At 48.0% G+C, this 10490-nt stretch overlaps 1 protein-coding gene and 1 pseudogene across 1 annotated transcript; one reads left to right on the top strand and one right to left on the bottom strand.

Annotated features, from left to right (window-relative positions):
- Window positions 1-571: 571 nt before the first annotated feature.
- LOC131757348 (elongation factor 1-alpha 1 pseudogene) lies at window positions 572-2045 on the top strand (annotated as a pseudogene).
- Window positions 2046-4885: 2840 nt separating this feature from the next.
- Window positions 4886-9061, bottom strand: RTP1 (receptor transporter protein 1). The gene is made up of 2 exons (XM_059064573.2): window positions 8671-9061; window positions 4886-6863 (listed from the first exon to the last, which is right to left on the bottom strand). Exons 1-2 carry the CDS (start codon window positions 8940-8942, stop codon window positions 6344-6346), a joined length of 792 nt encoding a protein of 263 aa, XP_058920556.1. The 5' UTR covers window positions 8943-9061; the 3' UTR covers window positions 4886-6343.
- Between the last annotated feature and the right edge of the window lie 1429 nt (window positions 9062-10490).

The raw sequence follows: 10490 nt of genomic DNA, 5'->3' as shown, positions 1-10490 counted from the left end.
CAGCTTACTTATATTGTTTGCTGTCTAGTTTTTCTACTATCCACAAGGTCAGTGATTTAGTCACTTTGCTCTCCACTATACCTCTAGCTCCTAGAACAATGCCTGGCACATAATATGTACTCAATAAACATTTGTTGAGTGAATAAATCTTGAAAATAGGGAATATCTTATTATATCCTCAAAATAATACTGTAAGCCTATTAAGATGGGAGTGAAGAATTATTGGGCTTAGAAGTGAAGGGATAAGACACAGACTGATATTCCAACAGTACCACCCAAGTCCTTGTATAAGGCTACACCTCTCAAGGTAACTGCCTTTCAAAATGTGAATACCTTTAGAGAGAGGTTGAGTCAGAGTAAGATGCATAAATCAATTTGCTCCAGAAAGGAAAGGAAAGGAAAGGAAGATGCTATGGACATTCAGATAAGAAGGTCCAACCCCAAGCTGACCTAGGCAGACTGAAATCTTGGTGTAACAACCAGATGACCTATTAGAGGGGTCAGGGTTAGGGCAGTATCCCAAATGCCCGAGGACAAAATAAGGCTTAGCAGCTTTTTCACAATGGGTTTGCCTCCAGGACACAGGTGTCGTGAAAATCACCACTAAACCTAAGCAAAAATGGGAAAGGAGAAGACCCTCATCAACATCGCTGTCATTGGACACGTAGATTCGGGGAAGTCTACCACTACTGGCCATCTGATCTACCAATGTGGTGGGATCGACAAGAGAACCATTGAAAAGTTCGAGAAGGAGGCTGATAGGAAAGGGCTCCTTCAGGTATGCCTGGGTCTTGGACAAACTGAAAGATGAACGTGAGCGTGGTATCACCATTGATATCTCCCTATGGAAATTCGAGACCAGCAAGTACTATGTGACCATCATTGATGCCCCAGGACACAGAGGCTTCATCAAAAACATGATTACAGGCACATCCCAGGCTGACTGTGCTGTCCTGATTGTTGCTGCTGGTGTTGGTGAATTTGAAGCCGGTATGGGCAGACCCGTGAGCATGCCCTTCTGGTCTACACTCTGGGTGTGAAACAACTAATTGTTGGAGTTAACAAAATGGATTCCACTGAACCACCCTACAGCCAGAAGAGATATGAGGAAATTGTTAAGGAAGTCAGCGCCTCCACTAAGAAAATTGGCTACAACCCCGACACAGTAGCATTTGTGCCAATTTCTGGCTGGAATGGTGACAACATGCTAGAGCCAAGGGCTAACATGCTGTGGTTCAAGGGGTGGAAAGTCACCCGTAAAGACGGCAATACCAGTGGAACCACACTGCTTGAAGCTCTGGATTGCATCCTGCCACCAACTCGCCCAACTGACAAACCCTAGCGTTTGCCCCTCCAGGACATCTACAAAATTGGTGGTATTGGCACTGTCCCTGTGGGTTGAGTGGAGACTGATGTTGTCAATCCTAGCATGGTGGTCACCTTTGCCCCAGTCAGTGTGATAACTGAAGAAATCTGTTGAAATGCACCATGAAGGTTTGAGTGAAGCCCTTCCTGGGGACAATGTGGGCTTCAATGTCAAGAATGTGTCTGTCAAAGATGTTCACTGTGGCAATGTGACTGGTGACAACAAAAATGACCCACCGACGGAAGCAGCTGGCTTCACAACTCAGGTGATTATCTTGAACCATCCAGGCCAAAGCAGTGCTGGATATGCACCTGTGCTGGATTGTCACACAGCTCACATTGCTTGCAAGTCTGCTGAGCTGAAGGAGAAGATCGATCATCGTTCTGAGAAAAAGCTGGAAGCTGGCCCCAAATTCTTGAAATCTGGTGATGCTGTCATCGTTGATATGGTTCCTGGCAAACCCATGTGTGTTGAGAGCTTCTCTGACTATCCTGCTCTGGGCTGCTTTGCTGTTTGTGACATGAGACAGACAATCGCTGTGGCTGTCATCAAAGCAGTGGACAAAAGGCAGCTGGGGCTGGCAGGGTCACCAAATCTGCCCAGAAAGCTCAGAAGGCTAAATGAATATTATCCCCAATACCTGCCACCCCAGTCTTAATCAGTGGTAGAAGAATGGTCTCAGGACAGTTTGTCTCAATTGGCCATTTAAGTTTAATAGCAAAAGACTGGTTAATGCATGGTAAAACCTTCAGAAGGAAAGGAGGATGCTTTGTGGACCATTTGTTTTGTGTGTGGCAGTTTTAAGGTATTAGTTTTTAAAATCAGTACTTTTTGATGGAAACAACTTGACCAAAAATCTGTCACAGAATTTGAGACCCATTAAAAAAGTTTAATGAGAAAAAAAAAAAAAGTCTAAGCAGCAGTTTTTGAGCAACGTCAGAGCTAGCAGGGAGCCTTCAGTTCACCTTACCTCTTTGCTTTACAAATGAAGAAACTGAGACCCAGGGGAAGGGAAAGACTAGATCATCCAAGGTCAGCAACCTACATGCCTGGATATTGGCTAAGCCAGGGCTGCAACCCAGGTTTCCAGCCCTCAGGCCAATGAGATTTCTATACCACAACCACCAACCCCCCACCAGCCCTCACAAGGCCCTGTCACAAAAGAGCCATACAGCAGGCAGATTTCACTTCCCTGATGCATGTGGCAGTACCCACGCAATGCAGAAAATGATCCCAAAGGAAATTTCTTAGCTGGGAGTCCTGTGGAGAACCAGAATGGGACTTGGAAAAGAACTAAATTCCTTCTGGGGTATTTCAGCCAATGGGAATGGAGCCCAGAAATCACTGATGTTTTCTGTTTGGGGAGATTTTTTAAATAGCTATCTTTGAAGAATGAAGAGTGGCTACCATGCTGCTGGGAAAATGAAGTCATTGCTTTGCAAGATATATGAGGAGAAGAAAAGAAACGATGCTACATATATTAAAATAAACTAGTTCTAACTCTTGAGCTGGGAAGTTAACCCTTGCCTTCCATTTTTTTCCCAAAGTATTTACCAACAGAACTGAAATCACAAAGAGAAAGCCCTTCAGGACTCAAAGGGGAGGCTGCCAATAGAAAGGAAAAGGAGAAGAAGAGGCTGAGCATTCAATCTCATCAGAAAGAAGAGAATGAACATGGGCTTTGTATCTGCAATGTTGCAGATAGTGTATTATTTATTCCTTACAATAAGGAATATTACAATAATACTTACAATAATACTCACTCCCCAGGGAGTGAGTGGGGAAGCTGTGCCCAAGTCCTAGAGAATCCAAGGCAGGTCATCAAGGAAGATAGCCCTCCGTGGCAGATCGATTATTCCCATTTCAACGAGGAGGAAAACTGGGGCTCAAGGAGCTTAACTAATTTGCCTAAGGCCATACAGCTAATAAGTAGCAGAACTGGAACTCAAGTCTTTCTTAACCCCAGATTTCATGATCTTGCCTTACTCCACACTGTACAGTGCAGCTCAACTTTCGTACTTTCTCTAGTACTTCAGTTTCTTCTCCATAAAATAAGGGCACTCAATCAAGACATCTCTAATCTGTCTCACAGCAGATCATCCTTAGTTGGTGATCTTCTGGGTTTGCAGGACTCCTGAGTCCCAAGAAGAGTTCTCCCATTGGACTGTTCCTCCATCCTGCTGAGTTTGAAGGAAGTGATCAAGGCAGCACTTCTTGCTGACCCTACACTAAGGATTGCAGCCTCTGGGACACCAATTCAGTGCCTGTAGGTCTCCTCCTGCCTTGAACATCAAGACCAATGCACAGAAGCACCAGTGGGAGAGGCTTGGGATCCTAGAATGTCCCTGAGGAATTTATTTATAAAACCTAGGGTACACCTAACAAGTTCATCATGTGGCATGTGGCCATGTGTGCAAAGAAAGAACTGCCCTAGAGAAGTCTTTGCCAAGACAAGGGCTAAGCTGTGAGCAAGCCTAGCAAGTATAAGGGACAATAAGGGAGACGGAGGAGGTGTTTGTAGATTGTAGACATCTTCCTACAGAGCAGGAAGAGGCTTAATGCTTTAGGAAAGAGTTCCGGAGTAAACCCAGTCGAGGGTTGGACCCTTGCTCTACCACTACCTGGCAGTGGGGACTGGAGTAAGTCACTTCCAAGCCGTGATCACACTCTAGCAGGGAGTATAGCTATAGACAAGTAATTACAACCAAGCTTGATAAGCATCTGTTAAGGGTGGCAGAGCTCAAAATTGGAGATTCTCAGATCAGGATAAAGCCATGCAGCAGGTTGACAGGCAGGAGCAGGGAGGTTTGAGGGAGGGTCAAGTCCCCAGGGAGTGAGTGGGGAAGCTGTGCCCAAGTCCTAGAGAATCCAAGGCAGGTCATCAAGGAAGATCTCTGGGCTCATTATTATAAGCCTGGGTGCAGAAGGAAGCCTATTCCTCAGTTAGGAGGCATTACACCAGGATCACCTGGGGGTCTTATTCTAATTTCAGATGCTCAGGCCCCACACCCTGAAATTCTGATTCTGCTGGTCTGAGGTGGTGGCTGGGCACTGACATTTCTTTAAAGGCTCCCCAGGATTTCTAAAGTACAGCCAAGGCTGAGAATATCTGCAATAAGCAGAGATCTCTGAGAGCTACGGCCTACCCCTTCGTGCTCGCTGGATCCCAGCACCCAAATCAGGCCTTGCCAGAGACAAGGCACTCAGGATATGCCTCCCGGATAAAGGAATGAATACTTGTGTATGTGAAGCAAAGGGAGTCACCAGCCAGTTACTAGAATCAGAGCAAGGGCAAGAGTAAGACTAATCTTATGCTGAGTCCCCTGGATGGCTGACCAAGGGCTGCCTGAATCCCTCCTGACTAGGTACATGGTTGGCCCAGACCTTGAAGCTGGAGCTAGATCAAGCTTTATGTGGGGACCCCAGAAAGGGGAGAGAGGGGATGGGAGGGGTGTCCAACAGCCCATTACAGATCAGGGACACTGGTGAATCCCAAGCACACAGTAATAACTACTAAGCCTGATTGAAGAAATCCCATCTTTATTAAAGTGCCCTGTCTTTATATAAGTGGCCCTCCTCCCTCCACCACTACAGATGGTGGGTGGTGACTTCCCATTAGAAAGGGGAACAGTGGGGGAAGGAGGAGGAGTCAAGTTATTAACAAAGGTGAGGTGGACGAGGACCCTCAAAAGTACAGGGTGGCGTCCCACTTCCTGCTTTCTGCCTCCCCTCCCCAAATCACACTCTGTACCCCTGCCATCAGAAAGTCTCCTCTCCTCCCTTTCTAAACCCTATGGTGTCCCATTTGAAGGCGATTAGGATTCTCCCACATATCTATGCACTTCTCTAGGGCAAAACACTTCACATCTTTCATGCTCCCTCTCTTACTAACGGCCCCCCATCCCTGTGGTTCTAGGTGGATAGCTGATCTTTGGTGAGAGGGCCCATGCCTGGCCCATATGGGAAAGCCTATCAAAGAGGGTTTCAACAAATAGCCCAAGAAGCCAGGCCCCTCTTCCTGTATTCTGACCATCAGAACCACTGAGAATCAGTCCGACTTGGTCCCTGAACTCTGGTCCCTGAACTCTGAAGACTCTTCCTTATAATGGAGAGTCATTGTATTTGCTTCCTAGGGATTGTGTGCTTTGCTTCTAACATTCTACCTTCTGAACCTCTCCTAATTCTCTGATGGTTCATGTGCAGTGGGTGGGAAGCCTAGCTCTATGGGACTCCACCCCAAGCACCATCTGGGCACCAGACAGGCCCCAGAATCCACCCCGAGCAGAGGGAAGCCGGAAACTGGGAGTGTGGAAAACAGAAGCAAGGGACCCCGCGTACCCAGGAACAAAGGGGCAGCCTAGTGCCTCCACCTCTCTCCCTTCAAGAGGAACCTCTGCTGTGTGCATGGAGACGGGGCTATGGATGAGACTCATACACCAGGCAGAGGCTAATGTAAGGCTGCAGCTCCGGATGTGGGCAATAATGAGGGCTGGGGTTAATGAGAAAGCAAGGAGGAGCTCATTGCTGTTGATAGGCCCCTTGAGATCACACCTAGCCCTGTAATTTTCAAACTTTTTAAACGCAGTTGGACCTTTTTCATACAAAACTCTTAAAATAAACTCCATCTAACATGGAGCTGCTCTAGAGGAGGAGGTAGGAGTTGGGGAGGGGCGGTTTGACCATGATGGGAAATGCACTCACTCACCCCTTCCAATTCCAAAAGCCCCGAGGCACCTATGCAGAACGTTGGGGTCCTGGGCCTCACTTTGAAAAGCCAATGATCTAGCCCAAACCCTTACTTTTATAGATAGAAAAGCAGGGTGATTTGTCCTGGGTCCCCACTGAGTCAGTGGTGGCACCAGCGCTAGAACTTATCCCCACTCCCAACCCACGTCTCTCTTCACCCCCTCCCACCAGTTGGCTGGCCTCTCAGGCCTTGGGCCCCTATAGCATCCGCCTGGGCCCAACAAGGGAATCTTAGACGGAGCTGTGGAAGGAGAACTGCAGGTAGATGATCAGCAGCAGAGCCATGGCCCAAAACAAGCACCAGGGGATGGAGCAGAAATTGAAGCCAGAACCCGCCTCGGCCTGCGGCTTGGTGGGGCTGGGAGCCCTGGAGAAGGTGTAGGTTGTCGCCTCCTCCTCCAGCAGCTTCTCGCTAGGCTTCCAGTGCACGATGCCCTCCTGGCAGGCCTCGCAGAACTCTCTGCGGTGCCGCCGGTTGTCTTGGCGGCTGGCCACGTGGATGCGGTACTGGCCGCCGTCCTCGTCGTAGCACTGCTCGCGCAGGCTGGTGATGAGGTTGTCCACCAGGCTCTCGATGTTCTCCTCCAGCATGCTCGACTTGTCTAGCCGCGCCGTGCCGCACTCGTAGCACAGCTGCTTGAAGACGCGCATGCGCACCGAGCCCGCCCGATGGGCGCGGTCCAGGTACATGTGGAAGAGGATGACCACATGGGGCGACTGCCAGGTGTGCCAGCACCAGGAGCAGTGGAACCTGTGGAGACGAGGAGAGGCAGGAGGAGAGGACGGAGTGGAGGCGGTGGAAACAGATCCAGGAAGGAGGTAAGGGTTCAGTAGGCAGAGCCTGGAGGTAGAGGTGTTGTGTTTACGGCCCCCTGGGTTCATTAGCTTTCCCCAGGTGGCTTCCCAGCCCGCCCCCTTGTGTGCTCTGCTAGGAGCAGAGTAGGCGCCTCAGGAGGCAGCTGGCATCCAGCAGCGCTCTGCCATCACTGGGCCCCGCTCTGTGCTCTGCAGAAGCCTCAGTGCCCTCCATTTCAACGCCCTCAGGCCTTGCCTTTGGGCCTTTGGCTCTGGGCACCTTTCCTCATCTGTAAAATGTGCACGTTGCACTAAGAGTCCTTCCTGCTCAAATATCCTTTGAGTCTGATAGCAGGGATGGCCCGTACCACAGAGAAAACACAAGCTCCATCCACACACTCTTACCTGTCAACACTGACTATGAGCTGGCTAGATCCAAATCCAGAGAAAATGACACCATTATCAATTCTCAGCCTCTGGGCCGGTGCCAGGGTTAATGTATCTGAAGGCCTGGAAGTGGAGGCAGTTCACGCCCAGAGTGAGCTAACTGGGGCCAGCTGGGGTTCTCAGGTCATCAGCCAGGTCGGGAGGATGCACAAGCCCTCCCCACTCAGCCCCACAAGCCTTCCAGGTCTTTGAGAAGCTCCTGAGCCCTGACTGCAAGTGTCCAGTCCTTTGCATCCCTCCCGTCAGCTGGTTAAGGGGCTCCACATTTCCATTCTCATCTCTTCTCGTTTACTCACACCCTTTGGGGACTGTTTCCCCTCTCCCAAACTAGACTACAAAACTTGTAATGGAAAATGTCAAAACTGGAGGGACCTTAGAAATCACCTAATTAACCCTTTGTTTTACTTGGAGGCAAAGAGAGTAAGAAAGCCGTATACGCAGTGAGTTAGAGGCAGAGCCAGTAACCAACACCTAACAGGTACCCAGTAGACGCTTCTTGAATTGAATAAATTTAACTAGGGAAGGAAGGAAGACCTTGCTTCTGACCCCCAGGCTGCACCACTCAGCCTCCGAATCTTATGTCCCAGAGGTAAGTCTTTACATAATCCACCCATGGACAAGAGTGCTGGAAAGTCATCTCAGACATTACTGTGCATATGAATCACCTAGGGACCTTGCTGAAATGCAGATTCCGATTCAGCAGGTCTAGAATGGGGCCCGAGATTCTGCATCTTTAACAAGTTCCAGGTGATGCTACTGATGCTGGTCCATGAACCAAGAGGCAAGGATCTATGCTAACCCCTCCTTCCACAAGTGGGGAAAGTGAGGTCCAAGAAGGAAACTGAATTTCTCAAAGATCATAAAGAGTAGAGCTAGTTTCTAGCACACCTCAGGTATTCAATATTTTATATTAAGTCAAGCTGAATTAAATAGATTGAAACTGAACTGTTCCAGGACCAGAACACAGGTCTCTTGACCCACAAGCCCCCCCTTCTCTTGGCTTTCAATTGTGTTGAGGTTATTAAAATATAAAAATATGTAAAATACCAGCGTTTAGAACTAATAAATATATTCCATCTCTTTTTTCAGAAGGGGAGATTATGACTCAGAGAGGGAAAGTTACCAGGTGCTCAGTGGAAGACCTGGAATCAAACTTAGGTGTCCCAACTCCCAGTAGCTACTCTTCTCTGCCTCCCAGTCTGCACTGGGCCAACAGCGAGACTGACCCCTAGCACCTGGGTTCCCCATGTTTCTGTCTTTTCTTGGAAGGTATCCCAGGGGCTGCCTGCAGGGCCCCTACTTCCTGGGCTACTCACCTGCCTGAGGCATGCAATTCCAGGTACTGCTTCCAGCCTGGGGCTAGCACATTGTGCTTGAGGTTGGGATCGATGATGAGGTCCCAGCTGTCAGCCGGCTTTGCCTCCTCCATCTTCTCGTAGAAGATTTTCTTCCATTCACCTGTGGTCACACTTTTACACATGGTCTCGTCAGTGGCAAGGGAGGGCAAGCTCCACTTGAGTGAGAACACGGGAAGTGAGGGCAGTTGCAAGGCAGGGCAGCACAGTCTCCACGGTCTAAAAATCCTCATCTGTAGGACCGGGAGGAAGCAGGACCCAGCTCCCTCCTTTGTCCGCAGTGGAACCTGTTTCCACGGCAACCAGGCAGGGAGCCAAGAGACAGAGGTTGGGAAGGAGGGAGTCTCGAAGGGGTGTTTCAGGGCCCCCAAACTGAGGCTGCAGAGGCAGGGTTTGTGGATCTAAGTGACCCTAGACAGGGTGAAGGGCCTGAAAGGAGGCTGAGCTTCAGACCGTCTCACTCTGACCTGCCAAGGGCATACACAAGGACCTGGGAACTGGCTCAGCTTTACCCTGCTGCCCCTGGAGGTATCATCAGCATCTGGCTGCTATGGTAACCATGATGCCTTAGGGAGCCAAAGAGAAATAAGGGATGGGAAGATGTAGACCTGTTAATAGATGCAGCAATAATAATAAACCCTCTTTCTGCACCCTCACCCATCTTGTGACCAGCACTTTGCCATTTACGGAAACTACTGGAGGTCTCTTGACCCACAATTGTTATTGCCACTGTACAGATCAGGAGACTGGGACTCACCTAGCTTATAAATGGCAGAGCTTGTAGCCAAATCCAAGCTATTGAGCCCCTACCGATTCATTAATTCATTTGTGTCAAACATACCCATGTGCCAGGCTCTGTATATGCCAGATGGTTGTAACTGGGTATGTACCCAATAACCAGAATGCAATAGCATCCATGCTGTGACAGCCATGTATCAGAGCAGCCACCTGTGCACAAAGGTGGGAGCCATTGCATCAGCCTAGAAGGAATAGAAAAGATAATTTTCAACGTGATTATAGAAGGGGAACATAATATCCATGGGAAAAACAACCTTTACTATTGGTGCCTCTTTGGCTATTTTTTAATAAATTATTTTTCCTTTATAAAAGTCATACAGGTTTATTATAGAAAACTTGGAAAATATAGATAAAATAAGGCAACAGTAAGACTCTTCCTAATACCCATGCTCAAGATAGTCACTGTTAATATTATGATGTACACACCCTGCCTGCTATTTTCTGTACATGTATGTGTGTATATATATGTGTGTATATGCATGTATGTGTACATATACACACACATTCTACATAGTACACTGTGATCTATTTTTAAAATAACAATATATCACAAATATTTTTCTAGATCATTTTCTAGGTCTAGGTCATTAATATTATTCCAGCTTGGAGGCTGCCTATATGCTGTTATATGGTTGGGCATAATTTATTTAGGCAACCTTCTATTTGGGAGCATTAAGTTTTTTCAATCTTTCACAGTTACACTCTTGCTTCCTATCTGAGTAAAACTTATTGCTGAAGCTCATGGACCTGCATTTCAGGCATCAGAGGTGATGCTTTCTGCAGTTGGAAAACACACTCTTGACTCTACTTCCTGCAGAAGCTTGGTGTGTTTAGCAGAATCTGAGCAGGCTCTTCAAACAGTATTAACTTGTAGACAGCCTACAGGTTCTGAAGTTTAGGGATGAAAAAGAAGGGCCTAAATCTCCCATCTGATTCTGGAGACTATCTTCCAAGTTCTCTTCCTGCCTCTGCATGAATGCTTG

The sequence above is a fragment of the Kogia breviceps genome, chromosome 5 (assembly GCF_026419965.1).
Source record: "Kogia breviceps isolate mKogBre1 chromosome 5, mKogBre1 haplotype 1, whole genome shotgun sequence".
Classification (NCBI taxonomy): domain Eukaryota; kingdom Metazoa; phylum Chordata; class Mammalia; order Artiodactyla; family Physeteridae; genus Kogia; species Kogia breviceps.
This window is presented reverse-complemented; position numbering and strand designations above follow the sequence as displayed.

Excerpts from the sequence above, each read along its gene's own strand:
- RTP1 (XM_059064573.2), bottom strand. The coding sequence starts at position 8,942 with ATGAGGATTTTTAGACCGTGGAGACTGTGCTGCCCTGCCTTGCAACTG. Across the intron at positions 6,864-8,670 it reads GAATTGCATGCCTCAGGCAG|GTTCCACTGCTCCTGGTGCT; the intron begins GTGAGTAGCCCA and ends TCGTCTCCACAG.